This window comes from Canis lupus, chromosome 8 (assembly GCF_048164855.1).
Source record: "Canis lupus baileyi chromosome 8, mCanLup2.hap1, whole genome shotgun sequence".
Classification (NCBI taxonomy): domain Eukaryota; kingdom Metazoa; phylum Chordata; class Mammalia; order Carnivora; family Canidae; genus Canis; species Canis lupus.
This window is the reverse complement of record NC_132845.1, coordinates 37,955,117-37,983,013: the sequence shown is the minus strand read 5'-3', so window position 1 is coordinate 37,983,013 and position 27,897 is coordinate 37,955,117. Positions and strand designations below refer to the sequence as shown.

Here is a 27,897-nt window from a genome sequence, read left to right as displayed (position 1 = left end):
GTCCCCAGGGCGCCTCTCGCTCTCCTCCAGGAAAGCAGGACTTGCAGTAATGCACAGTGCATTAGCTGGGTGGAGGGCTGAGCCACCCCGGGGGCGGCCCTGACCACCGGGGGGAGTGGGGGAGGCTGCGAGGGCGGAGCTGCCCCCGTGCCCCCCACCAGGACCTGCCTGGGGCACAGACCCTTCCTCCTCGGCCAGACCACATCTGCATCTTGCCCCTACCCACAAAGACCCCGATCTTAGTGACCTGTGGGCCCTACGGGGTCCCGGGGGCAGATGTGAGCGGGTCCACGGCCCACCCGAGGAGCCCTGGCGGGCAGAAAGCAGGGCTGCAGTAGGCCTGGGGGGCCAGGGCCCATCTCGGTCCCACCACCTGGACTCTGGGGCCCAGGGAAGGGCTGGGGACACACTGGGGGCTCCGTGTCCTTCTAGAAACCGGGCCTGATGGCCGTCGTTGGCATCTGGGTCTGGCGACGGTCACCGAGCAGTGTGGGAGCTGCTCACCTGGTCATCGGTGGGGCAGGCATAGGACAGGGCCTCCCCCCTGCCCAGCGACGCCCCCGGGCCCCCCCGGCCCCTGCTCGGCCTCAGGGACGGTCCTGGCATCCAGAGGGCAGCAACTGAGCCCCTGCCTCTTGGTCCGTGTCCCTCTGGGGACCACGCTCGTGGCCCCACAGCTCCACGTGCCCACGTGGCCAGGCGGACGGGGTGACCGCTGACCCTGAGACCCAACCATAGGGGGCCCGCCTCACCGGGGGCCGCCTGCCTGCTAGGGGTGGGAGCAGCATCCACGCCCAGGAGCTAATTTGGCACCCGAGGCCACTTTAAGCTGCGACAGGCAGTTGGGGAGAGGGTGGGAACTCCTTGGGGGCTGCATCCCCCCCACCTCTAGGCTCCGACCCCAGGAGGGCCCTCGGCTGCCACCCCCCCCGCTGCCCCCGCCCCTGCTGCGTCTCCTGCTGGAGGCACCAAGACTCCTGACACCGAGCCCGAGCCCGGGTTCCTGCTAAGTGGCTCCGTCCTGCGCTCCCCGAGGACAGTGGGGCTTGGTTTCCCTGTCCCTCGGCATCTGTTTCCAGGGCCTCCTCGGGCTAAGTGCTGGGCGGAGCTGGCCCTGCGGAGGGGCTGGAGCGCGGGTCTGTGGGCGTCCTCTCCCGGGCCACCGATGCCCTTGGGATGCCCTTGGGCTGTGATTCTAGGGAGCGCCGGCTCTGCTTTGCTGCCGGCCCAGTGTTGTCTCAGATGGAACGTCTGCAAACAGAACACCCCCGTCCCGGACCTCGGGCAGGACAGAGCGGGGCGCCCCTTCCCAGGAGGGGCTCCCCAGGGACTCTGGCTGGGTGACCCCTCGAGTTAGGGCATTGGGCGCTGCAGATGGCTGGCAGCACCCAGCTCCCCACGCCCCTATGCGCCCCTACACGCCCCTGCCCCTGCGGCCGTGACAACCGAAATGCAGCTAAACATCCCCGGGGCGGGGGGGGGGGGGGGGGGGGGTGGAGTCCCCTCTGGTGGCGGCGGGCAGCCCTGCTGCAGGGGACAGTGAGGCCCTGACCCCGGCCCTGCTTAGGGACGGCCCTGCCACTGTGCCCCCACAGGTCCAACCCCTGCAGGCTGCGGGAGGGACGTGGGACTCCTCCATCCATCTCTGTCACGGGCCCCTGGGTCCCCAGAACGCCGTCAGTGGTGGGACAACAGGAAGCAGCAGGCCTGCTGTGACCCTGCAGCCACCAGGCCAAGTGGACACCCCTCCGTGGACACCTCATCAGGGGAGGGGACCGCGGCCCCCGATTTGCAGACAAGGCACAGAGAGGAGTTTCCCAGAAGTCACAGAGCACACGGGCAGGAGGTGGGGCCTCCAGGCAGCCTGGCCTCATGGCAGCGGCGTGCCCTTGACCGGACAGCTCTGTGGGGTAGGACGAGGGGGGGTGCGGGGCACAGGGAGCAGGAGACAGCCCGCCCTCCACCGTCCTCCGAGGCTGCCCTCCAAGTGATTCTCCAGCCTCTTATCTGGTGCCCACATGCCCCTAATCGGCTCGATTACCCACAAAAGCATCTGCAGATGATGTTTCTGGAGCCTCTTAGCATAGAAGTGGCTCAGAGCTCAGAGCGGGGCTGCTCCGCCCCGACGCCTGCGCGGGGGCGCCCACAGCCAGCGGGGGTGGGGTGCACAGCTCCCCTACCGGCTCCCCACGTGGGCGTCTGAGGACACGGTCAGTGTCAACCCGGGAGGCTCCCCAAGCCCTGGGTTCCGGGGTCCACCTGCACCTCCCTGGCTGCCCTCACCTGCCTGCCTGCTCCTCGGGCCAGGTCCCTGGGGTCGGAGAGCACTCTGCCCCCTCCCCTCCTGCGGTCTGAGGGCCAGGACCTGGGTGCCCTCGGCTGCAAACCAGCTGGGTGCTGGGGGCCAAGTGAAATCCTGTACTGCATGTGACGGGGTCAGGTGTGCACGCACCCCAGCCAGGGCACGGGGACCCTGGGGACACTGCCCCACCAAGCCCTGCCCACCCAGCATCCTCGCTCAGGCCGCTGAGCCCCCAGAGACCCGGCAGCTAGGACTGGGTGCCCCCTTGCCCCCCTGCAGCCCCGGGCACTGGCCCCCCTACGTCAGCAAGCTCCTGGCCCCGCTTGGGCAGATGCAAAATCTCTCCTAAATCCTGTATTTAATTTTGTTCTCTGGGAAATTGTAGGAGGTTTTGGAGATAAAGCTGAGCTGATAAATCAGGGATTTGGCTGTTCTTGCAGAAACGCTGGGACCTGGGGCGGGCAGCAGGGCCCCTGTAGGTCCCCCTGCCAGCAGGCTAGGGCGGCAGGCTCCCCAGGGCGGCAGGCGTGGGGCACACCGGGTGGCCATGACACGTGCAGGCCAGGCCACCCGGACAGCCCCGGTGCTGCTGGAAGCTGGGTCCGTGCCCTGCAAGAGCCTGGGGGCTGCGGACATTCTCGGCCACCCCAAACCCGCAGAGACCCTCCCCCGAGAGCGATAGGTGTCTGTCCCACCCTCCCCGACTATCTGCCTTGGGCATACGCCCTGCTTAGCCAACACCCACCTTCTGGAACATTCTCCTTCAGTCTCACAAGCACATTCCGGCCGGTGTGTGTGGGGTTATCACTTCCCTCCTCTGGGACACCGTCCCTCTTCTAATGGGACCCAGGTGGCATCTGGTTGGTCAGCCCTGAAACCCACTGGCTGATATCTCCCGGGGCGGGGGGTGTCTGGTTCCCTCGTGACCGTTGGGCTTGTCATATTCATACGAGACTGTGACGATGAACACGGGCAGGTGTGCAAACCCGAGACTGCGCTGCATCTGAGCACCTGACCAGCACAGCTTGGGGCCAGCTCTCTGTCATCCGTTCACACTCCTCAGGCTGCCCTCTTTCCTTAGCTTCTCCGAGTTCCTTTTATTTGCGTCAAAGCCTTGTCACTGCCAGGACGTGCAGTTGCGCCAGGTCCCTGAAGCCAGAGGAGGAGCCAGCCCAGGGACTGTGAGAAGCAAACAGGGCAGACTGCCTGGAGGAGAGGTGTACTCGCAGGAGGTGGGGCCGCGGGCATTCCGGGAAGGGGCAGGGAGCATGTGACCCTGCGGGGCAGGGGGTGAGGGACCCGGGATGTCCTGGGTCCTGGTTGGGCCTCATCCATCGGGACGGGCCGGGCTTCCTCGTGGTGACGGGGCTCTGGTCCTCGATGGCGTGTCCTATGGCAAAGGTTTCCTTCTTGTCTTGCTCTTTGTCTGCCCCGTGACACCCTGGTGCAGGGGGTGGAGGTCACAGGTTACCGGGCAGGGGTGGGGCAGATGGAGAGTCGGTCCAGCAGGGATCTGAGTCACCCGTCCCATCCCTTTGACCCGAGCGGAAAAACAGCCTCACGCAGCTTCAGAGGGACAGAGGATGCGGGGCCTCTTGGGGTCTGGCCCTCGGCTCCCTTCGCCCTCAGCTTGAGCAGCTGCAGCCCTGGAAAAGGTTCTGGAGTCTTCTAGTGCTCTGGTCCCTGTCGTGCAACACGGCGGTGACTGTTTCCTCATCTGTACTTGGGGACCCAGAAGCACCCCCAGAGCGAGCGTCCAACAGATGCCGGTAGGGGCCAGAGGAGCAGGGGCGGGGGCCAGTGGGCAAAGGCCGGTGGAGGCCACCGGCTCGACGACGAGCACCCCCCTCCACCCCCACCAACACGCTGGGGCCCGAGGATGGGAACCCTGGGAGGCCTCCGCAGAGGCTGTGGTGGAGTCGGGGACTCAGCCTGCCGCCCCAAGGCCCAGCACGGACCAGGCTGGGCCCAGAGCGCGGACGGGCTGCGAGCCCGCGGGCCCCGGGCCACTCCCTTCTGCGGCGCCTGCTCAGGTCTTTAAGCACAACGGGGCCGGTGTGCTACCCCGGGGGCTGGGCTCCTCCCACCAGCTGCGGGCACGAGCTTCACGGGAACGGGGAACACGTGTGCGTAGGGCGGGTGCAAGGACCCAAGTCCTGGGGGCCTGGGCGGGGAGACACCTGGCAGGGAGGGCGGCTGCCCGGTGAGGCCCCCCTGACGGAGATGGGGACCTGAGACCCGAGACCCGAGACTGGAGAGGGCCCTCCTTCCTCTGCCAGCCGTGCTGGGGGTGGGGAGCTCGAGTGCTGGGGGCATCGCGGACGGATGGCCTGTCCTGCTCCAGGTGTCCACCGCGTCCTCACCAGTGGCTGCCTGGACCCCTCCGAGGACGAGGAGCTCAGTCCCTGCGGGAAGCAGAGCCTTGTACCTGCCACCTGTAGTTAGGGCGCCAGGCACTCTGTCCGGGTCTTAGGGACATGGTTTCCTGTTCCCGTCTCAGGCGTCGTCCGTCTGAGTCCAGACCCCAGGTGCCCAGGGTCCGCAGAGCTGAGCCTTCCTGGCAGCTCCTCGCCCAAACCATCAGTTACGCGGCATCTTATAAACCCCACTGCTGCGTAGCTTGGTCACTAACATTTCCGTCTCCTTTGAGAAATGCCCCGTATTCACCATCCTGTCGTGGGGTGGGAGTGACGGGCCTGGGGTGGCCAGGCCGGGTGCTGGGCACCTTAGGTCTCTCACTGCCCCCCGACGAAACCTCTTCTAGGGAGCTCACCTGATGCACCAGGCCGCAGGACACACACGTGTGGCCTGTTCCGCAACCCCGCCATCCTGGGCGCGCGGTGCTGCTGTCCCCTGGGGGATGGGGCCAGGTGAGTCTCCAAGTGGTGTCTGGGCAGTGAAAACATGAATTGAAAACGATCCTTCAGATAAAAATGGGGTGGGCGCCCAGGACGAGGGGCCTGTTCCCCCCCAGATGACCACAGGCCATGCCCGCGAATGACCTCTTGGGACCTGATGCTGAGAACCTCCGGGTGGGAACGGGGTCAGAAATCAGGCCACCTCCTGCACGGGGGATGGCATGGGAACGGCCACCCCAGGACCTGCACGCACACTGTGTGGCTCCGTCCTCAAACACCCACGAGGGAGGGACCACTCTAACCCCCAGCCCACAGATGGGGAAACTGAGGCACAGCTCATGCAGCCTCGGGGGCTGTGGTCTAGACCTGGTGCCCACGCTGCAGACCTCAGAACCTCATGTGGCAGAGCCGGGCCACGGTGGTGGGGACGTCCTGGGCGACGAGGCCAGGCTCTGCGGGGGGACATGGCTGCCCAGAGTGGGAGGCACACGCAGGGTCCCCGATGGGTGTCCTCCCTGGGTGCAGGGTGGACAGGGATGCATCTGTGGCCCCGAGTCCCCACCTTCTACCCAGGGCCAGGTGGGGGGACAGGCCCGAGGGCTGAGCCGGGGTGGCCCCATCCTGCCAAGCACAGGTAGGTGGCACCGAGCCCCCAGACCGCCGCGCTCCCTCTGGCACATGTGCCCCCATGCACATCCTGTCCCTTCCTGCGGCAGCATCGGCCCCAGCGGCCTTGGAGGGGCCCCAGCAAGGCCTGGACGGTGCCCTCCGAGCCCCCAGGGGCGTCTCCCTCCCCTCTGAGCCCACGTCTGGTGCTGCTGGACCAGAAGCGGCCTGTCCTCTTCCTCCCCGTCCCCTGGTGGCACCCGCTGGCACTGGGGCCAGCCAGGCTCAGGGCTATCGGAGCAGCTTCAGTTCCTCCCGTCACTAAAATGTGGGCGGGCAAGGGGCACGAGGGGCGAGGGGGATGAAGACTTCTTGAGCTGGGGCTGCGGGTGGAGAGCAGAAGGCGCGCTGGGGCCTGAGGGTGGGCAGGCAGCTGAGTCTGGAACCCCCCGTCCTCCCAGCTGTGTGACCCCAGCCCCTTGGGGTGGCCACAGCCCGTGAAGCTGCGCAGAGCAGCAGGCTCCTGTCTCCCCATCTGGCCACTTCTGCCGCCCAGAGCAGGTGGGGGACACAGGGCGGGGGGCGGGTGGGCTGGACCCAGCATCCAGGGTGCCCTTCTGCAGAGCGGGGCTCAGGGGCTCTGCAGCCACCACCAGGCTGGTGGGGGCGGGGGGGCCAGGTGCCTGCAGGAGCCTGCTGAGCTCTAGGTGAGGGGCCAGGGTGGTTTCTGGCATCCTCTGTCCCACCGGTGCCCCCTGCTCCGTGAGGGGCTTCCCAGAGACGCCAGGGCCCGCAGCTTTTCCGTGTCCATCCTCTTGCTGGGGTCCTGGTGCTGAGGCTGAGCTGGCCCGTGATGTGGTGTCAGCGGGGTACAGGCCCCAGGGAATCGTTACCATTACCATGGCTCCTCCTGTCTCGGTTCCCTCCAGGCATCAGGGTCCAGGCTACAGGGGGCTAAGGACTCATGAGCGGGACCAACCCCAGAGGCAGGGGCACGACAGGCGGTGTCCTCCAGGGCCGCCCTGGGGGAGGAAGGAGCCCCGGCCCCAAGGTGTGCAAGCAGAGTCTGGAGGGGAGTGTCGGGGGGCCTCGGGGCCTCCCTGACCCCGGGGCAGGTCCCAAGCCACTGTCTGAACACGGCAGGGGGAGGGTGGCAGGCACGTACCTTGCCCCAGGAACCTCAGTGTGCCCGAGACTCAATTTTCTCGTCCCAAATGCAATTTGGACACAAATCCAATCAGCCTGCATAAGTCTCAGCCGCCGCTTCGAACCCCAACGCTGGCTCTCTGCCTGACTCAGGATTCAAGCCCAGAGACCCTGCTGGGGGACTGGGGGATTGGGGGGCTGGGGGGTTGGGGGGCTGGGGGGCCGGGGGGCGTGAGGGCCGGGTGGGGATGCCGATCAGACTCCAGCCCAGCCATCTTCACCTGTGCCCTGGACGGGGGCGGGGAGCAGGGGGCCTGCCACCATGGGGTGGGGGCCCAGCCCCAACGGGCACCCGGTTGGGTCCTGTGCAGCAGCCTTGCTGCGGGGTCAGATCATCCGGGAGCGCCTGCCCTGGGGCCCACGTCCTATCACACCCCCAGGGGCTCCTGGGCTTGGCCCCAGCCCCATGTGCAGCAAGCCCCCCGGGTCAGCGGGTCCTTGGGAGGCACGCCCCAGGCAGCTCCCCCGTGCTCTGGCCTTGGGGGAAGGATGCTAAGGGAAACTGGGGCCACTGGTCCCCACGTCGGCCCCATCCTGACTGGGCCCCATGTGTCCAATGCCGTCAGGAGAAGCAAAGCACAGAGAGGCCCCCCTGCCCTCCTGCCCTCCAGGACGGGCTCGGGTTCAGTCTTGGTTGGGGGAAGTCTGGGGCGACTGTCCCCAGGGCCCACACTTATGAAGCACCTACTGTGTGCCGGGGGTGGAGATGCTGGGCCCTGCAGAGGGAGGCTGGTGCCACAGGTCAGGGCTGGGCCGGGCCAGGGCTGCTGTATCCGAGGTGTGAGGCTGGCGAGGGCCAGGCAGGGAGGGACGGGGAGGGAGTGGGGGGCCAGGGCCACGAATGCGTTGGGAAGGGGCGCGCATGTCCTGCAGGTGGGCTGTTGAGGGCTCCCACGGGGCTGGGGGGCTCAGGGGGAAAGGCCAGGCAGCGGGCCACCCAGGGTCCAGGTCCTCCACCCACCCACTGCCGCTGGCCGCCACTCCAGGCGACATTTTGCGGCCAATGGTGCCCTCTGCTGGGCACACTGGACAGGGCCCCGGCTCACCAGGATGGAGCAGGGCTGAGGCGGGCCTGGGGACCAGGTGGCCTCAGCCATGAGCCTGGCCCGGGGTGGCCTGGGGGACACCTGTGTGGAGAAGACTTGCGTGTCCAGCTCCCAGGTTTCCACTGGAGGCTGAAATTGACTCCTCATCAAAGACAAGTCTCTGCCCGCACCCTCTCCCCGTGTCCAGGGGTCTCCCCACTGGGACAAGTGAGACAAGCAGGGGACAACTGGGCCTGGCTGCAGCCCAGTCCCAGGTGCAGTGCTGGGCAGGTGTGGGGCCTGGGCCAGGATGGGTGGGGGGCTGGGCCTGCCTGGCCCTTTAAGAGAGCCACGAGGGGATGGGACCTGTTGCCCAGCAACAGGAGGGCTTATGTGTACCTGTCGCTGGGAGACCAGAAGTGTCCTGCTGGGGACCAAGTGGCCCCAGCTGCCCTGGTTACCCAAAGGTCCTCTCTCCCTCACACAGGAGCGGGGGGTGGGGGGCACCATGGCACAGACGGACGTGCTCCTGACCAAGGAGCCCACGCCCCAGGCGGTGCCGGCATGCGAGCTGCCCCAGAAAGTGTACGACGTGGCCCGGAACGTGGGCGCCTGCTCGTCCTCGGGCCTGGCCACTGCCGGCTTCCGCTCGGCCAAGTACCTGGCAGACGAGTGGTCCCAGAACTGCTACGCCCGCTACCACCAAGCCTTTGCGGACCGCAACCAGTCGGAGCGGCGGCGCCACGAGAGCCATCAGCTGGCGGCCAAGACCCAGGCGCTGGCCCGGTGCTCGCAGGAGGACGCCACCCGGAAGGCGGGCGCGCGGCTGCAGGACACGCACGGCTGGAAGTCGGAGCTGCAGCGCGAGGTCGGAGAACTGGGCACGGAGAGCGACCTGCTGCTGGCCCAGAAGCAGCGGCTGGCGCGCGCCCTGGATGCCACCTCCGTGCCCTTCTCCATCGCCACCGACAACCTGCAGTGCCGTGAGCGCCGCCAGCACCCCGACCTCGTGCGCGATTGCGTGGAAACGGAGCTGCTGAAGGTTCGTGGCCCCTTCCGCTCCCAGACACAGCATGCCCGCCGCCCGCCCCCTTCTCCGGGGAGCGTGACCTGCACGGGGCTGGGGTGGGCGGGCTCCCGGGGGCCTCGGTGCTCGTGCTCCAGGTGGGCGCACGCAGGCGCGTGGGCACACACCCAGGTCCACACGCGGGCACCGAGACGCTGTGTCTGTCTGTAGGCTGGGGACCTGGGGCAGGGGCAGGGCTCAGGCCATCCAGGAAGGAGGCACCATCCCCTACCCAGGAGGGTCCCATCTCCCCTTCAGAGCCTGGGCCCCACAGTGGACACTGGGTGAGGCTCGGCATCTTGGGAGGTGGGCCCCAGCTTGGATGTGCCGGGCTCAGGGCCCTGTGGCCTGGGTCAGGTCCCAGTGTGGGGGTTTGAGCACATATGGTGGCTGGAGCTGCACCCCACGCTGGCCCACCCCAATCCGATGTCCAGGGTCCCTGCAATGCCCCCTCCGTATTATGGCTTATACAAGGATGAAGGCAATAGAATTCACACCTGGATGTGTGTTGGGGACATTTGCCTGAGGATGGGACATTCAGAGGCCACTGAGGCAGGGAGGGCTCTGGCCGGGTCCATCCACAAGCCTGGATGCCCCTCTGCACACACGCCAAGAATGGGCAGCTGCCTGAGGTCTGGGCTACACGCAGGGCCAGCAAGTGAGGTCCTATTGGCACCTGCACCTGGGGGGGGCATTGGTCACCCTTGAGTCCTGCACCCGCTGGTCAGACCCTCAGGTCACCCTGGGTCATATGAGTTAAGCCTGACCCTGAACTCTGAAGGCCCGGTGCCCCATGGCTCCCCTACCCTGGTTCAGGTGTGGATAGGTGAGGGGGATTGGAGGTGACCTTCATGCCCCAAGGAGCCTTCCCTGCTTCACCCTCAGCGGGACCTGTCCTAGGGGCAGCCCCAAAGGATCAGGGAACTGCCCAGGCCGGTCCCCTGCTCCAGGCAGGGCAGCAGAGCCTGGGGGCCTCACCTGTGACCAGCCTTCCTGGGCGACGATGCAAGGCCAGCTGCTCAACAACCTCTTGGGGCTCTGGGTGCAACCTCTGCCCTGAGCACAGAAACCTCCCCCTGCTGCCATCCCCAGGCCTTGTCATCCCCCCACCCATATGAAAACAACAGCAGTGGTCCAGGGACAGGGAGACAGGCCCAGGGGACTGCCCCTCGACACGTGGGTTTAGATGGAGGTGAAAACTCAAATGGAGTGAACAGAGGCACGATAGCAGCAGAAAGACACTCTGGGTGCCCCCCCCCCCCCCCGCCGCCGTGAGCTCAGTGGAGGAGACAGGGCGGCTCTGAGCCCAGGCCCAGAGGGGCAGCCCAGGGAATGGGGGGCAGGAGGTTGTTGGCCTCCAGTGCCCCATGCAGGCTGCAGGGATGGCCTCTAGAGCCCAGAGGGTGCTGGGTGGATGCCAGGCGAGTGGCAGCAGCTGGTAGAGGCCCCCAGGGGGGAAACCCCGCACTCAGCTACACCAAACAGAACATTCAAGAGTCCAGGACAAAGCCAATGAGAAACAGCTGGGCTCACCCCTCATTTTCCAGGAAAGAGTCTGGGGGTTAACAAGCTGGCCATCTGGCCTCATGTTATGCAGCCAGGCCATTTCAGGGGCTGACCAGGGGCCCACACCAGCCTGGCCATCCTCAGATCCTCACTAGGGAGCGGGGTCTTCTCCCCCAGGAGGCCGAGCTCATCCGGAACATTCAGGAGCTCCTGAAAAGGACCATCATGCAGGCCGTGAACCAGATCCGGTGGGTGTCAGTGGTCCCTCACCCCTTGGGCTGGCTCTGGGCAGGAAGCTGGGGTGAGCAGGCCCCGAGTCTCAGAAGGTGGGGGCTCGTCCCAGGTCTCAGGCAGGGGGACAGGCCAGAGAGGGGAACCCGGCGCAGGTGGCAGGCTCCTGCACGGCCTGGGGCCTGGGTGTCCAGAGGCCAGGCCGGCTTTGCAGGGCAGGGAGCTGCTGCTCCTGGACATGTTGGCCGGGCAGAGCCTGGGTGGCCCGAGGACCCCGATACTGAGCAGATGAGGTGGCCTGGTTCTCGGTTGAGAACTGCAGGTGCACTTGCTCCTGGGAGTGGCCCTCGGGGCCCCCACGTCGCACACAAACGCAGACCCTGCCCGCCCCAGGCTGAACCGGGAGCAGAAGGAAACGTGCGAGATGGACTGGTCGGACAAGGTGGAGGCGTACAACATCGACCAGGCCTGCGCCCACTACCACAACCAGAGCACTGACGTGCAGTTCCACCCGTACTCCGCCAAGTTCGAGGAGAGGTGGGCCACCTCAGCCCCAGCCCTCCCAGGGACTGTCGTCTGAACACCTGCTCCCGTGGCTGGGGACCCTCGCACCACCCCCGGCCCCTGGGGCCCACACGGAGGGTCCTCTGTGCAGCTCTTCTGCACCCGGGGGGCACGGGCGCAGGACCCCTGCCTGAGGACCCAGCACCACACAGCCCAGCAGGGGGTTGGGGGCTGCGGCGGGGGCAGGACCCGGGGGGCTCACCCGCAGCTCCGCGGGCGGCTGGCGGGGGGCGCGCAGCCACCACCCAATGCAGCGCCACCTGGGAGGCGCGGGGCGCAGGGGGCGCAGGGGACCTTAGGGCACAGGGGGCCCGGGGACGCAGGGTCGGACGTGCGGGGCTCTCAGGGTGCGCGCCGGACCGTTGGCAGGGGCCCCACTGACCGGGGCGTCGCCCGCTGCCCGCCCGCAGCGCCTCCACGCCGGAGACCTGGGCCCGGTTCACCCAGGAAAACCTGTGCCGCGCAGAGCGCGAGCGCCGGGCCTCCGCCAACCTGCGGGTGCTCATCGACTGCATCCTGCGGGACGTGGCCGAGGACCTGCGGCTGCAGTGCGACGCCGTGAACCTGGCCTTCGGGCGCCGCTGTGAGGAGCTGGAGGACACGCGCCACAAGCTGCAGAACCACCTGCACAAGGTGCGGCCCCGCCCCGCCCCCGCCGGGCCCCGCCCCCGCACAGACCCCGCCCCAGACCCGCCCGCTCGCGTCCAGGCCCCGCCCACCCTGTCCCGCCCGCCTCGCGCCTAGGCCCCGCCCCAGGCCCCTCCCGCTCGCGTCCAGGCCCCGCCCCCGTCGGGCCCAGCTCCGCCCCAGCCCACCCTGGCCCCGCCCTGCCCGGGACCCGCCCACCTGGGGCCCCGCCCCCTTTAGACCACGCCCCCCATCAGCTGGCTTCCAGGCCCCGCCCAGTCCCTGCCCAGGCCAGCCCCGAACCTGGGCATCTGTAACTACAGAGCGACAAGCTCCCTGTGGCCTGGCCCCGCCTCTGGCTTGGTCAGAGCCTGGCCTGGCCCCTGCCCTTCCTCTGTCCTGTCCCTCCTGAGGGACCCCAGGCTCAGGGCACCCACTCCTCCCTGGGCCCTCACTAAGCCAATAAGAAGCCAGGTGACACTGGGCATGGCTGTCAGGCATGAGCAGGAGGGACGGTGGCAGGAGGTGGCCAGGCCTAGTAGGGCTCTGACCCCAGGCTTCAGGGTGCCCTTTGCTGCCACCAAGTCTCTCCGGTTCTTCACCAGGGTTGGGGGCCTGGTGACCACCAGGGCGGGGGGCGCTCAGGGCACGGCTGCTGGACGACAGGCTTTGGGGTCCTGCCCCAGCCCTCTGGGTGCCCTTAGCAGAGCCGAGGAGGCCACACACGTCTTCCTGCCTGCATTGGTCCCCCAGAGCCAGTGGGCGGGGCTGCCCCGTGGAGCCAGCCCCAGGGCTGGGGAGGAGGCTGGGGTGGCTGGGGTCACGCTGGCACCCGTCCTGTGTGCAGACGCTGCGGGAGATCACCGAGCAGGAGCACAACGTTGCGGCGCTGAGGCAGGCCATCAAAGACAAGGAGGCGCCCCTGAAGGTGGCTCAGACCCGTCTGTACCAGCGCTCACACAGGCCCAACGTGGAGCTGTGCCGGGACGCTGCCCAGTTCAGGTGCCCGCCTTGGCTGTGCCCCAGGCAGCCCCGAGCGGGCCTGCTCACCACCCGCCATCCATGCCCGTCCCCCCCGGCCGGGCCTCCCCTGGCCTCTGGGCCCCCCACAGCCTGCAGGCCTGCAGTGGAGACACGGGCTTGCCCACATAGGTGTCCCCGCGCCCCACCCCCACCCGGCGTGGCTAGACACGGAGGTGCCTTTGGGGGCACTAGGTGTCGAGGCTCCTTACCCCGTGGTGCACAGTCTTCCTGGCAAGGAGTGTTGGGGTCTGAGGGGCTGAGCCCCCGGGGCCCCAGGATGCCCCACCCACCCTGCCTCGGGGACAGACACCGTCCATACCCCCGAAGGAATGTGCAGCCCCCAGCCCTGGCTCCAAGCCGAGGTGGAATCGTGTGTCTTGCGTTCACTTCTCCGGTACCAGTTGCTCTAGTCAGCAGAACACCTCTGCCCCGCACTCCTGCTTCCCTGCCCTGCACACACCCAGGTCATGCGGCCTTGCCAGCGCCAGGGGCCCATGCGGCCTGCCCCCAGGCCCCAGGAATAAGGGGGCCAGGAGCCTCAGGGCACCCCTGCCACGTGCACAGTCACTGAACACAGCCCTGCCCGCCTGGGCTTTCCCCTCCGGACGGCGGGGGCTGGGACGGCTAGGAGGAGTCCCAGCTCAGGCCCACGTGGTGGCCCTGCGGGGGCTGCGGTCTGAGGGCTACAGGTTTCCCTGTGGGACTTCTGGGTCACTGCATGGACCAGCAGCATGGCCTGGACCCCATGCCAGTGCTCCTGGCCTTGCCCAGCCCGGCCTGGAGGCCCCGCTCACACCTCCCTCCCGGGCCCGCAGGCTGATGAGCGAGGTGGAGGAGCTGAACATGTCCCTCACGGCCCTGAAGGAGAAGCTTCTAGAAGCAGAGCAGTCGCTGCGCAACCTGGAGGACACGCGCATGGATCTGGAGAAGGACCTGGCCGTCAAGGCCAACAGCCTCTTCATCGACCGCCAGAAGTGCATGACCCACCGCACCCACTACCCCACCATCCTCCAGCTGGCCGGCTACCAGTGACCAGGGCTGGCGCCACGGAGGGTGCCTCTGTGGCCTGGCCGGACATGCGGCGGGGACTGTCCCCCGGCCCTTCAGATAAAGAGCATGTTAGCTTTTGACGTGTCACTTGTCCATGTGGTTCAGGACAGCGTCCAGACAGGGGCCCTCTGCCCACCTGCGCCGCCTGCAGGTCCTGCAGAGGCAGCGTCGCCTCCTGCCGCGGTGGAAGCCACAACACTCACTGTCACCCCAGTGATGAGCAAAGCCCCACGCTTTTCCTTCCGTGTGTCCTGGATGCTGTCCCCGTGAGGCTGGCAGGCTGGCTCCACCCTGAGAGACTGGGCCCGGGGTGGCGAGCATCCCCGCAGTCCCAAAGCTCCTGCAGGGGGGCAGGCAGGGCCTGGGACAGGGCTGTCTCCCTGCCACCTCCACCTGGCACCGGGTGGGCACCCAGGGGCACAGATGCCTGGGGACCCTGAGCTGGGGGCCGTCCCCTCCCAGCCACCTCGGTCACCTTGAGTAGTCAGTTTCCTGGCCCGGCCTCTCCTCAACCAGGGAGTGAGGCAGGCTGGGCTCTGGTGGGTAGTGGGCTCCCACAGCCCCCTGGCTACGCGCCATCCCTTGCCCTGTGTCGGGGCTCCGTGTCAGGGCTGCGTACCACGAGGCCCCTCTCGCCATGCCCACCCTGCTCCGGTGACCATCCAGCCGCTGGGAGGTGTCAAGTCCCCGTGTGCAACGGGCCACTCAGCCCCATCATCGCCAGCATGGGAGACGGTGTCTCCTGTGCCCAACGCCTCTCGTCCACCCCCCCAGGCAGTGTGGCGGCCGTTGCGCCCCGGAGTGCGGGGGGGGTGGGGTGCTGCGCACAGCTCACTCTCTGTCCGTGGGCCAGTGGCCCCAGGCTGAGGGGCATGGCTGTGTCCTCCGGGGCTGCGGCGGGGCACTCGCTGTTGGCCTGCGAGCTGGAAATTTTGTGCAGACAGACACCCAGGCCCTGGAGTGAGGGACGGCTCCCCGGAGGCCCGACCCCCACCGCCTGGCCGGGCTCGTGGGAAAGGTAAGGCCCGGAGGCAGCTCACCCACCCTGGGCACATCTACCTGTGTCTGTCTGGGGAGAGGAGGCCAGGGAGCCCTGCGGCTCTCGGCCTGAGGGGTGCTGGGGCGGGGCCGGTGTAGCAGGGGGATCACCCCACCTGCAGGGTTACCCCGCACCGCTCCCCAGCCAGCCCCCTGAGGCCACAGGGCTGCCCCGGTGCAGCTGGCTTGGCCCTGGCTTCCTCCCAGATGCCTTGGGTGTACCTGCCTGGGGAGCCTTCCAGCCTCGTGGGGGAGCGACCCCAGCATGCCCGGTTTGGGACCCCCTGCGTGGCCCCCTGCGTGTGAAGTCTGCGGTGACAGGCACTCAGCCCGCTGCTGCGCCGGGGGTCATGGGGCCATCTGGTCCAGGCTCCGGGATGGCCTTCCTGGCTGCAGCGGGGGGAGGCGGGGAGGGAGCCCAGCCCCCTCCATGGGCCACTGACCCATGGGCCTTGACGCTCAGGCCCGCTCCCGTCGTCACGGAGATGTCAGGCGGCGTGTCTAAGGGAGGCTATTTCTGTCCAGGTCCTCCTGCCACCTGCTGAGTCACCCTCCGCCCTCGGGTGGGTGCCCTGCACTCAAGCCGATGCTCTGCAGCTGGGGGCCCACCCAGACCCCAGGGACCCCCGGGTCCCATCCCTGCCCCCTTGGGGAGGTGCCCCCATGTACACTCACTATGCCGCTCGTTCGGAAGTGCGTGACTGCCCACCTCTGGGTAGGGGGCAGCTGTGCCCGCTGGTGACAGGGGCGGTGCGGGGAGGGACCCTGGGGCCCTACAGCGTCGCCAGAGCCTGACCCCCAGTGGCTGTGCTCATCCTGCTTACGTCCACCTCAGGGGATGCCCCAGCCCCTTCTCGGCCCACGGATGTCCACGATACAGGTGGACACTGAGGCCCAGATGCAGGGAGCCGCAGAGCCCGGGGGTGGCCCAGGGGCCAGGCTGGTTCTGCCCGGGGGTGTCCCGAGGTACCCTGGCCTGCCGGCTCCCGCCAAGCTGCCCAGCGTCAGAGCCCAGCCCGCACGCAGCACGCGTGGAGTCAGGGCGCCTGTGTGGGCCACCTGCACACCATCCGTCCCCAAGGAGGCCGCCGTGCCCGCTCGGGGTGAGCCGTGGGCTCCAGTGGGTGTGGCCCCACCCGCGGCCCTCAGGCCTCAGGGCCTCGGCCTGGCAGAAGCCCCCACGGGCGGGCTGCTCCTGCCTCCGCCTCCCCCTCCTTGACCCTCCCTGGTCCTCCGTCGCCCTGCCCCCCCCACCAGGGAAGCACACGTCCCTGCTCCGGAGGCCAAGGCGCCGGCCCCGCCCCTGGGCCCAGGGTCCATCTGTCCTGCGGTGGGCACAGCCCCTTCCTGCACGGCCTGGGGGCCTCACAGGGTCCCTCTTCTGAAAGGCTGGGTGAGGGCCAAGGACCCCCCCCCCCCGGGGTCACAGCATGTCTGCTCTGCTGGACACCATAACTGGGGACGGCACAGCGAGAGGTGGGCAGACACCGGGCACCTGGCCAGAGACGGGAGCGTGTCCCCGTCACGGGTGGGCCTGGCACAGGCACGGTGGCCCCAGTCTGTGCCCCCCGCACCCCCAGCTTGGCCTCCGGCCCCTCACAGGCTCCGCCCAGTCTCAGCTCTGCCTGTCCCCCCCGCCCCCCGCCGCGTCTCCGCACCCCAGAGGGGGACGACGGTCAGCCCACGGAGCCATCCCCCAACCCAGTGGTCCCAGGCCCCCTGACCCAGGCCGTGGATGGGGCGGCAGGAGGACCCGGGGGCCCACCCCGCAGACCCAGGGCCGATGGTGGGTGGCGAGGCGGTGCACGGTGCCACCCAGGAGCTCTGCGGCTGGCCCAAGGCATGTGGGTCTTGGATGGTGCAGGGGAAGCCTGGGCACGGGGCGGGGGGGTGGGGAGCCTGAAGGGCTCCTCCATGGTGACTCCAGAGGCAGCGCACCCGACTGCGGGATGGCCACGGGGAGCCGGGGGGGCAGGGGTCCTCACAGACACCGGTTGCTCCCCTCCAGGCCCCAGACTGTCTGTTGGTCAGGCCCGGGGGCACCACGGTGCCTGAGACGCCAGGCCCGGCCCTGCCTGTGGAGGGGGGATCCCTGGAGGGGCCTGTCGCGAGGAGGGTGGGTCAGGCTCTGCGGCTGAGTGGCCCTCAGCCCGGGCACAGGTCGCAGGCCCGCTGTGCGACAGCAACACACTGGTCCTGGGCTGCAGGCCCCAGGGGCTTCCTGGAGGAAGGTCCGGATCCTCTCTCCACAGGGCTGCACTTCAGGGGAGACTGAGGACCCGACCACACAAGCCTGCCCTCCCCTCTGCCCTGACTGAGCCTCCCGGGTGCCTGGTGCATGGGCGGCCCGGGGTCAGCCAGGTCTCCTGGGGCAGGGGACAGGGGAGGCTGAGGCAGGAGGCCCAGGCGGGGGGGCCTTGGTGACCATGGTCTCCACCCTCTGCCCACAGCTCCCGCCTGGTCTTTCCCCAAAGCAGCGCAGCCGCCGCTCCCCAGCGGCTGGGGGGGCCTGAGAGCTGAAGCGGAGCCTGCCCCCCAAGCCGCGGGGTCCCCAGGGTCAGGGGAACTGCTACGGCCCAGAGAGCCCCTGAAAGGTGGGGCTCTACGGGGGCCAGTGCCGGCTGACCCTGCATCTGCGTTGGGAGGATTCGGAGCCGCATCCGGGTCCAAGTGGACGTGCGCAGGGGGCTGAGCATCCAGGAGGCCACCCCGTCCCCCGTCGGTGCTCACCGAGGAGGCCCTGGAGGTCCCCCAACTGACCCTCCCCACACAGGCAGGGCCCTGGCCTTACCTGCCACCTCCCCCGGGCACAGGGGCACAGCCCTGCCAGCGGTGGGGCTCGGGGTACAGTAGGGGCCCCCCCGTTGCAGACACCGGCCCCTCCCGCCCCCACCAGCCTCTGGCACGGATAGCAGCCTCCGGCCCCCTGCTCCCCCTGGGGCCACCTGTGGGGCCTGATCTGGCCTGGGGCCGCTCGACAGCCAGGCGTGCGGTGCTGTCTACCCCCTTACACCCTGGCCCCCCCTTGGCCCTCAGCGCCTACGCCCACAGGAGCAGTGGGGAGCAGTGGGCGCCCCTGCCCTGCATGCGGCCCCCCATTGACATCTCAATCCTCAAAGGTGTCTGTGGAGAGGCGGCCCCCCTGCTCCCACGAGGACATCCTGCACGGAGGGGGCAGGGACGGGGCAGGAGAGCCCTGACACAGGCCCGGGGGGCACAGCACCTGCCTCTGGCTCCTGACAGCAGCGTAAAGGGGAAGCAAGGTGTCCTGGGGAGGGGGCTGCGGCGGAGGGGGGCCCAGGCTCCTCGATCCTGCCCACCCGCCCCCAGCGGACCCTGGGCCCAGCCTCTGGGGGGGCAGGACGGAGGAGCTGGGTCCCTGGGTCCCTGAGCAGCATGCCCCCTGGAAGACCAGCTGCAGGAGTACTGGCCCAGGGGCCAGGCAGTGTCCACACTTAGCCAGACCCGCCCACCCACATCCCAGCCCCCCCCCCCCCCCCCCGTCTCTCCCAGCCCCTCCAGCAACGCCCCCACCCTCGCGGGCCAGGCTGCCAGGCCCCGGAACACACACCGTGGGGTGCAGTGTCTAGCCCGTGTGACCCCAAGCCTTGACGGATGGCTTCCCCTTGCCCCCCTGCAGGAGAGAAGGGCGAAACGGGGGTCAGAGAACCCCAGGGCAGGAGCGGGAATGAGGGCCCGCTGGGCTCCAGGTGCGGGCGCATCTACACACGGTGCCCACGACCTCCAGGCCGCACCCTTTGGCACGGAGCTGAACGGCGCGGGGCCCTCCACCTGTCCTCTGGCCGCTTCCCGTGTGGGGTGCCTGGCGTCTAGGCCCTGAGCCTCAGCGTGCACACCTGGAGTTACCAACCCAGCGAGCGCAGCGTCGTGCAGTCCCAAGGCCTGTGGCTGCCCTTGGCCGCTGGTGATGCCGTCTGGGCGCACGTTGCAGCGTGACCGGGACACCACCGTCTACACGAGCATGGCGACCTCTCCATTGCCTGCAGAGGCCAGCTGGTCTAGGGGCTCAGGCAGGGTCCCCCAGAAAGCCCAGCCTTCGACGGCACTCCTGCCCCCGACCCTGGCCAGCACGGCCTCACCTTGCAAGCTGACAAGCCACACCAGCAGCATTTGAGCACCGACTGTGTGCAGCAAGCGACCGCATCGGGTGCCGAGTGGAGCGCCAAGGACAGGGCTAGGGCAAGACAGACCCGGGCCTCCCCTGGAGGGGACGGACACACACCAGACGTCCACACCGAGAAGTTCGGGGGGAGGCCTGTGGCATTGGCACGTGGAGGGCGGGTGGGGTGGGGGTGGCCCTCGAGGCGGAGTGACCCTTGTGGTATAAACAGCTGGGCCGGGCGCAGCACAGAGGGGACATTTGCGAAGCACCTGCTGGCCGGACGCTGGGGGTCAGGGCCGGGGTGCGTGCGGTGCCCGGGCACAGGCGATTCTGGCCCGAGGCATGCTGGACCCCAGGGGGGCAGGAGGGCGGCCACGGCCCCGAGACAGCGTGGCGTTGGGCGCAAGGAGATAGTCTTGTCCTTGCGGTGAACACGGGCTGTGGAGCCTCCCAGCGTCCCCTCGTCTGTCTGGCTGGCAGGGGAGACAGCACCTCGATGGGCCCCTGTGCCTGGGGAGCCCACACGTCCCAGGGTCGCCACATACTTAGATGTGGCTGAAGTTGGGGCTGGCGGGGAGGGACAGCTGCACAGGTCGGGGTGCACCGGGCCAGGGTGGCTCCCCCGTGGGGCTCCCTCCACCTCACACCTGGAGCCACCAGGCTGCCCTCCTCCCCCGGGGCCACTCCGGGGCTGCTCCTTCTGTGCAGCTCCTTGTCGGGCCCCATCCCGGCCGCCCCCTCCCCGGGCCTCCCCGCGTCTCCCCTGCAGCGGCTCCCTCCTGAGCGACGGGGCCGTGAGGCCCGGGCCGTGTTCAGAGCCGTGTGTGGCATCAGCAGGGCCCCAGAGCTGACTGAGGCCCAATCTGTATGAGGAGGCTGGAGCTGCAGGCGGGCAGGAGAGGTGGGGCCCTGGCCAGGGCGCGGCAGGTGCACAGGTGGGGGCTGTGAGGCCAGGTGCAGGGTGTGAGGCCAGGTGCAGAGTGTGAGGCCAAGTGGGGGGTTCCCTCAGTCCTCATTCACCCTGGGACCCCAACAGAGCACCCAGCGAGGCAGGAGATAAATTCCCCATCCCCACCAGGTCCTTGCAAACCCCCGAGAAGGTGGTGCTGCGGCTACGGAAGGAGGGGTGAGGAATCAGCAGGGACCGTTGTCCCAGACACACAGACAGGGGCTGTCCCTGGATTGAGGGCCATGCCTTTGACAGGTGGAGAAACTGAGGCCCAGCAAGGGGGATAGAAGCCCCAGGTGTGCAAGGTGCAGGGAGCTGGCTGCCCCCAGCAGGTAGGGCCCGCACAGAGGAAGGGAGCCTCCCTGGGAGGGGTGTTGGGACCCCCTTCGGTGTCCACACGGGGCCTGTCCGGAGGTAGAGAGGCTCCCCGCCAGCAGCCTGCCCTGTGGCCTCGTCCCGAAGCCTCTAGAGCAGCGGGGGACCCCGTGGTGTCCCACAGTCCACATACAGGTCTTACCGCCTGTCACGGCCAGTTGGCTGCCCCGTGAGGAAGCTGAGACCCACGGGTGAGGGTGAGGGCTCCTGTCACTGCAAAGGCCAGCCCGGGCCCAGGCCAGGTCTCGGGTTCACACCACGCAGGGCCCTGACCTGGAGGTCCGTAGACCAGGAGGCCGGCACCGGCAGGGATCTGTACACTGAGACACATCGGGGAGTCAGGGGGGGGTCCGGCCCCCCCCAGGCCCTGCTGGCATACCCGCAAGGTGGCAGCAAGACTCGGGGGGCTCGTGACAGCCTCGGACATGGGGAGGGGGCCAGATGGGAGTCCCAGGCTGCTGAAGCCGTGGCCCCTCTCAGGCCAGGAGGGGGCCGGGAGGGCTGTGGGAAGCCAGAGGCCCTATGCCCTGCGGCCCCGACGCCAACCTGGGGACCCTCGGGCTGCATCCGTGCTGGGTGACAGTGGCAACAGCTGGAAACGCCCAGTGTGGCGGGAACGGGTGGGCGCAGCTGGGGCGGCCTCAGAGCGCAGAGTGTAGGGGTGGGGGGCGCCGGGAGCCCAGGGCCACGGAGCCTGTTCGGGGAGGCCTGGGGCGGGGCGGCAGGGCCTGGGGGGGTTGGGGGCACGCCTAAGGGCCCTCGGGGACAGCAGCTGGAGGGCGCTGCCAGTGGATCCAGGCAAGAGGACAGGGCCGGCACCCCTGCCCAACACACCCTCCAGGTCCACTTATTAAAAAAAACAAAAACACAGAACAACCCAGAGCCATGGAACAGTCGCCGTGTCCACAGTGACAAAGTGAGAGGTGCAGCCGAGGGCTGGGCAGAGCCACAGGGCGCCCCGGTTGGGGGACACTCGGGAAGTCGACAGGACATGAGCCCACGGGAAAGCAAGCGTGAGGCACCGGCCGCGGCGTGTGCACGCCGTGTGCACGCGGTGTGCCCGGGAGTGTGCGCAACGTGAGGTAAATCTGTTGGTTTCGTGGATTCTCATAAAAATACCCCTTTAAACAATTTAGGTAAAATGCATATAACATGAAATTCATCATTTTAAAGTGAATAACTCAGTGGCATTTTGCACATTTACAGTGCAGGGCAACCGCCCCCTCTACCTCGTTCCAGAACCTTCTCGTTACCCCCAGAGAGACCCCGACCCTTCCCCAGCCCCGGTGACCCCAGGTCTGCCCTCTGAGCCTGGGTCTGCCTCTGCCGGGCGTTTCATAGAAACAGAATCACACGGTGCCGTGTGGCTCCTGTCTCCGAGCGGCACATGCCCCGGGCAGGTCCACGCGGTGGGGCATGTCTGGGAGTCACTCCCGTCATGTGGCAGGACCTCAGCGTGTCCGTGCAAGGGTCTATGGGCTGTCACGGATAGTGCTGCTGTTTGTGCACCAAAACCACTGTTTCAGTTTGTAGAAGAGAAGTGTGAATGGACAGGGTTCTAAAGCATTCTGACCCCGCCTGTGAGACATCACAGCAGAGCCTACAGACATGGTGGTGAGCCCGGGGCGCCCGGATGGGGGGAGGGGGGACACGACACCCACGTGCCAGCGAGACGGGAGGCTACGACGCCTCCACGGTCCACGCATCCCGAGCTACGCACACTTCAAGGGGAAGAGAGCCGCAGCAGCACGGCCATCAAACATCCGTGGGATGCGCCCCGATGCGGCGGCCAAGACGGGGAAGCTGCTCAGGTCATCTGTCCATGTCGGAGCGATGAACAAAACGTGGTCCATCCACATGACGCAGGGTCATCGAGACCCTCCAGCGCGGGCTCCTGCAGGTGGAGCGTGAGAGAGGATGTCGCGTTCAGGGAGATGAGATGTCGCAGGAAGACAACTGCGGCAGGTCCCCTTCTCCAGGCCCCCGGAGCTGTCAGGTCCCTGGAGACAGGGGCCCGGGGACGGGGTGGGGGGCAGAGCTCCAGGTCGGGACGGTGGGGGAGCCCTGTGGACCACGGCGGTCCCACTCCCACCCCAGTGGGATGGTGCTGATGCCCCTGAGCCGCGCACCCACACACGGGCAGGGGCAGACGTCCCCCCACGTGCCTTTCAGCACAATTAAAATACGTCGGGACGCCCGGGGGGGCTCCATGGGCTCAGGGCGTGATCCCGGGGTTCTGGGATCCAGTCCCACATCAGGCTCCTTGCGTGGAGCCTGCCTCTCTCTCTCTCCCTCATGAATAAATAAATAAAACCTTAAAAAGCCTACGTGAAAATATTTAGTGAACCTGTGGCTGGGGACCCCGGGGAGGAAGCACGTCCCAAGCAGCCGGGGGACAGGCTGGTCCTGGGAAAACAGCCGCGAAGCCCGGACGCGAGACAGCAGGACACGCGGTTGGCTGGCCACCTCCTCGGAGCGGGCAGGTGTGAGCAGGGCCTGGGCCGGGGCTGCTTCCCACCGTGGCATCTGCGCCCCAGGGGATCCAGGCGGCCCCTGGGGATCCAGGCGGCCCCAGGGGACACGGCGACAGGCCCTGTGTGCAGTGGCTGTCCCGTGACCCCGCCCCCACCTCCTGCACCTCCAGTCCCCGGACCACCCGGCCTGGCTGCAGGGACCCCGGGGACGCCTGCTGGGTGCTGAGTGGGCGCGGAGGGAGACCTCACAGCACTGAGGGTGCCCAGGGACGGGGCTCCGGAGGCTAACAGGTCCCTCCCCGCAGCACCTCCAACCCAGGCCAGCAGGTCCTGTCGTGCATGTGGGCGGGGGCTGGGCATCTCCCCCTGCCCCGCACCCCGTGTCCAGGCCCAGCTTCACCCTGACCCCTGCCTGGCCGGGGGAGTCCAGCGGGGTACAGGAAGCCCCGGAGGGAGGCTCAGCCCAGCTCTCCTGGCCGCTGGCCCCAGCGGGAACCCGTGGCCCCTGCGTCAGGTGGTAACGCCCCCACTGCCCTGGGCTCCAGGGCTCTCACCTCCCGCCACGGGCCACGTCCGGTCACTGAGCCTTCTCGACGACCCAGTGTGGGGGGCGCCTGTTGCCCATGGACAGGGTAGACCTGCCCGGGGACGTGGGGGCACAGTGGGGTGTCGAGCAGGGACCTCACGCCCGTCTCCCCTGCTCCATCAGTTTCCTCTAACCTGAGGAGCAGCCCGTGGAGCCCTGGCCAGGAGGACCTGGGGCCCCAGGCCGGCCAGCGGGCACAGCACAGGTATGGATGTGGGGGAGACGGGCCGACAGGGCCACGACCTGCACCCTGTGCTGGGACTGAGCGGGGCCCACGATGCCCAGGGACCACGCACAGTGGTCAGGGCCGCGGGGGGCACAGGGCGTGCCGGGGGAGCCAGGGCCCCGGGAGGGAGGGGCACAAGCATCGCCCCGCTGCCCGCCCGGCTGGGGGGGGCAGCCTGGTTTCCCTGGAGGGCTGCCTCTCCCGGCTGCCCCGCCCTGCCAGGCAAACAGAGCCGGTGCCTCCCCCTCCCTGGAGGCAGCCTCACCCTGCCCCTGCAGGCCGGATTTCCTGAGCAAGGTCACTCTGGGAGCCATTGGAGCCTGGCAGCCAATAAAAGGCATCGATGCGGACAGAGAGCCCATAAAGCGGGTCACCCCGCCACAGCGTGTTTGCTCTGTGCCACCTCACCCCCACCCAGGCCCGGGGACACGGCTTGCAAGCCGTGTGGTGCCCGCAGACATCCCCTGCCTGTGCTGCCCAAGGGAGGCCAGTGGCTCGTCCAGGCTGTGCCCCCAGGCCCCCGAGCCTGCCCACAGCTCCCATCCCCACCCGACAGGCGTTCGGGGGTGTCCGGGTCCTCCTGCCTCCTGCTCAGGGCCCCACCCAAGGTGTCAGGGACCGTCCACACTGGCCAAGCCCAGTTCCCAGCAAGCGGCCAGACCCGGGATCCGCAGGGACCCCCCATCAGGCCCCAGAAACACACATAAGACGCTCACCCCCGTGCTCGCCCACAGCCCACGGCAGCTGGCGCTCAGGGAGCTGCTGGCGCCTGTAGCACACGCGTGGGTGCACACGCTCACACACACACGCGCCCAGCGCTCTTGACCGGCACGGCCCTGGGGAGGAGCTCACAGAGTCAAATCAATTGGGAGAAATTGATTTGGGCCGAGATTTCCGAGCCATCTGCTCGCTCCCCAAAGTCGCTCTGAGTGGATGCAGTTCACATCCCAATCTCGGGGGAGGTGTACCCGGTAGCAGGTGAAGGAGCCTCAGTTTCCCCCCCGGGCACCCTCCCTCGCTGGGAGGGGGGCAGGAGGGCTCGATCACCAGCTCCAGCCGCCCCGCCCCGGGAACTGAGCCAGGGGCAGTAAGGACAGCCCGTCCCCACGCCAGAGCCAGGGGCCCCAGAGAGCCTCCCCCCACCCCCCCGCCCACGACCCTGGAAGGACCAGACGCCCCCCTGCAGCCTTCGAGGCCGCACATGACGCCAACTCCCAGAAAGCCCACCGGGCGGCCCACACTGGCCCCCCAGGCAATGCCTGGCTGCCCCTCAGACCCCCGCTGTCGCCTACGTGCCCCGGTTCCCAGGGCGGGCGGCTTGGCCACCCCAGCCCAGCCTCACCTGACCCACCAGCTCTGATTTGCAGCAGCTTCGATCGGCTCCAGGGACAATATTTGCTTTGGGAAAGAGTCAAACATTTATTCTCTAATTTATTCAGGAGATCGGGTTGTCAAACACAAGCGCCCTTGTTACGCCATCGTGTTTCCAGGCCTTGGCCTCTGTCCAGGGCCGTGCGAGGCCTGGGCCGTGCTGACCGTGGAGGCCCCTGGCGCCCCCCACCCCCTCTGGCCTCCTGCGGGCCGGAGGTCCTGCTCTGGGCAGACGCGGGGGTGTGAGCTGGGGCGACAGCAGGCACGCTGTCCAGACCGGCAGCGGGGTGGGTGCACGTGGGCCGAGCGAGCCCCCACATCCGGGTCCTCCTCCTTCCAGACCTGGAGAGAGCCCCAAGGCACAGGGAACCCCAGCAGGTGGGGTGGCGGGAGACACTGGGGCTCCCAGGGCGGGAGGCCGGGCCTGGCATTCGCTGGCGTTGAGTGCCCCGGACGGCGCTGCCTTCCCAGGGCTGCTATTGCATTGGGAGCCGCTCCCTCTGCTCTGTCTCCCACCCTCGCCAGGCCAGAGCCCCCGGCGGAAGCAGAAGAGGGGGCTGTAGGGGCCCGGCCCTCCCCAGGGCGGCCTCTCCGAGGCCCTAGGACCCTCTGCCAGGGCCCCCTGGACACCTGTGTCCCCCGGACCCCTGATTCAGCCACTTTGCCGGCGGCCCCCCCAACCCACGCCCACCAGGGAGCCCTCGGCGTCCGGCCCACCCCTCGTTGCCCCCTCAGCCCTGACTGTGGGGTCTCCATGGTAACGGAGCTCTGCAGCCCCAGACGTCTGCCCTGGGATCCCCGCCCGCCCACAGCCTTGCCCCTTCACACCAGCCAGCTCCCGCCATCGGCTCCAGGTCCCAGGAGCGCTGGGGGCAAGGCCAGAGCCCCGTGCGGTCAGCTGTCGTCACGGACTCACACTGGACTGGGCCATGCAGGGCGGATGTGAGGAGGCACCGGGACAGGAGGGCAGAGTCAGGGCAGGCGGCACCAGCTCACACCAGTGGTCACTCCCCGGCCTGGCCAGCTGGCACAGGCTGGGGGCAGGGTAGCAGGCCACCAACGCCCTGAGCCCCGCCTGGGACACCCGTCCTCTCCCGCCCACTCCCTCCATCCCTGAAGCCGGCCTCTGCGGCGAGAACAGGCAGGTGGCAGAGACAGCCTGTCACTGCAGGGCCACCCACGGTCTCGACCCAGACAACTGGTCCTCACACTCCATGGAGCAGCCAGGCTGCGGCAGGGGGGCACCTCGGCGGGCAATCCGGACCGAGCCGGGCAGGGGCCACCCGGGGCCAGGCGCCCGCGGCCCTCACAGCCGGCTGGTCTGCATGAGCCCGTTGGCCTCGGAGCCGCGTGCGGGCAGCATGGCCTCCTGCAGCCGGCTGCTCTTGTCGGGCTGTGGCTCTGTGGCCTCTGCGTCCTCGGCGCCGTAGCCCTTTCGGAGGCACAGAACCTTCCGGAAGCTTTGGCGGAAGTTGTCAGAGAGGAAGCCATAGAGCACAGGGTTGGCGCAGCTGTTGGCGTAGGACAGGATGACCACGAAGAAGTAGGCGCCGGCAGAGGCGGGCTCCTCGGGCAGGACGAAGGCCAGGTTGACGATGTTGACGATGAAGAAGGGCAGCCAGCAGCCCACAAACACCACCACCACCACCACCACCATGCGGGTCACCTTGCGCTCCGAGCGCCGCCGCGTGGCGCCCACGCGCACGCCGGACGCCTTCACCTTGACCACGATGAGCAGGTAACAGAGGCAGATGACCAGCAGCGGCCCGAAGAAGCCCAGCACGGACGTGTAGATGATGAACACGGCGCCCCACAGGCCCACGGGCTCGGGCCAGCTGAGGTTGCAGGTGTTCCAGCCCTCCTGGATGTCCGCGAAGACCACCAGCGGCAGGGACATGAGCAGCGAGAAGGCCCAGACGGCGGCACTGGCCAGCTTGGCCACCCTGGGGCGGCGCCAGCGGGTGGAGCGGATGGGGTGGACCACGGCCAGGTAGCGGTCCACGCTCATGACCGTCAGGCAGAAGATGCTGGTGAACTGGTTGATGCCGTCCAGCGTCATGACCAGGCGGCACAGGACGGGGCCGAAGGGCCAGTAGGAGACGGCGTTCTGTGTGGCCAGGAAGGGCAGCCCCAGCATGAGCAGCACGTCGGCCACGGCCAGGTTGAGGATGTAGATGTTGGTGACCGTCTTCATCTTGGCGTGCCGCAGCACCACGTAGATGACCAGCGCGTTGCCACCCAGCCCCGCCGCACACACCAGCAGGTACAGCACCGGCACCACCACCGCTCGGGCCCCTGGCGAGGGCGCCAACCCCGCCTGCGTCCCGTTGTCGCCGCCGCCTCCGGGGGCCGCCGAGGAGGCGTTCCAGCCGGCCAGCGTGGGCGCCGGGAACAGGGGCTCCATCGCGGCCGCTGCGGGCCGGGCAGGGCGGGCGCAGGCGCGGCGCGTCCTCTCTGCAGAGAAAAGGGAGGACGGGAGCGGTTAACGGGCCAGGGTGCTTCCTCCCCGCGGCCCCGCCCGCCCCAGGAAGGCACGGGATCGCCCCACGGCGGGTAAACACGATTACTCATGTCCAGCTCGGCCGGGAGTCACATTAAGCAAATTGTTTGGAAAACAAGCGCAGAGAGGAAGGAGCAGAGGGACAGCGCCGTATCCTCCGTGGGTCCCCCGACGGCGTCCCTACGGCCCTG

The 27,897-nt window shown here is 68.4% G+C and overlaps 2 protein-coding genes and 1 long non-coding RNA gene across 6 annotated transcripts; 1 reads left to right on the top strand and 2 right to left on the bottom strand.

The window, feature by feature from the left end:
• Positions 1-946: 946 nt before the first annotated feature.
• LOC140638230 (uncharacterized) lies at positions 947-9,018 on the bottom strand. Of its 4 annotated transcripts, XR_012035379.1 has the most exons (5): positions 8,019-9,017; positions 7,661-7,758; positions 5,076-7,056; positions 3,048-4,707; positions 947-1,251 (listed from the first exon to the last, which is right to left on the bottom strand). It is a non-coding gene; the product is annotated as an uncharacterized lncRNA (long non-coding RNA). The 4 variants fall into 4 exon arrangements; XR_012035377.1 differs by having other exon boundaries at positions 5,076-7,758; positions 8,019-9,018; XR_012035378.1 differs by having other exon boundaries at positions 7,661-9,016.
• TEKT4 (tektin 4) lies at positions 8,386-14,144 on the top strand. The gene is made up of 6 exons (XM_072835168.1): positions 8,386-9,039; positions 10,747-10,817; positions 11,194-11,337; positions 11,775-11,997; positions 12,839-12,993; positions 13,830-14,144. The coding sequence occupies exons 1-6, from the start codon at positions 8,389-8,391 to the stop codon at positions 14,044-14,046; spliced, it is 1,461 nt and encodes a 486-aa protein (XP_072691269.1). The 5' UTR covers positions 8,386-8,388; the 3' UTR covers positions 14,047-14,144.
• A 7,553-nt stretch (positions 14,145-21,697) lies between these two features.
• On the bottom strand, positions 21,698-27,610 carry SSTR5 (somatostatin receptor 5). Its single transcript, XM_072835167.1, has 2 exons — positions 25,178-27,610; positions 21,698-22,443 (listed from the first exon to the last, which is right to left on the bottom strand). Exon 1 carries the CDS (start codon positions 27,608-27,610, stop codon positions 26,513-26,515), a length of 1,098 nt encoding a protein of 365 aa, XP_072691268.1. The 3' UTR covers positions 21,698-22,443; positions 25,178-26,512.
• Between the last annotated feature and the right edge of the window lie 287 nt (positions 27,611-27,897).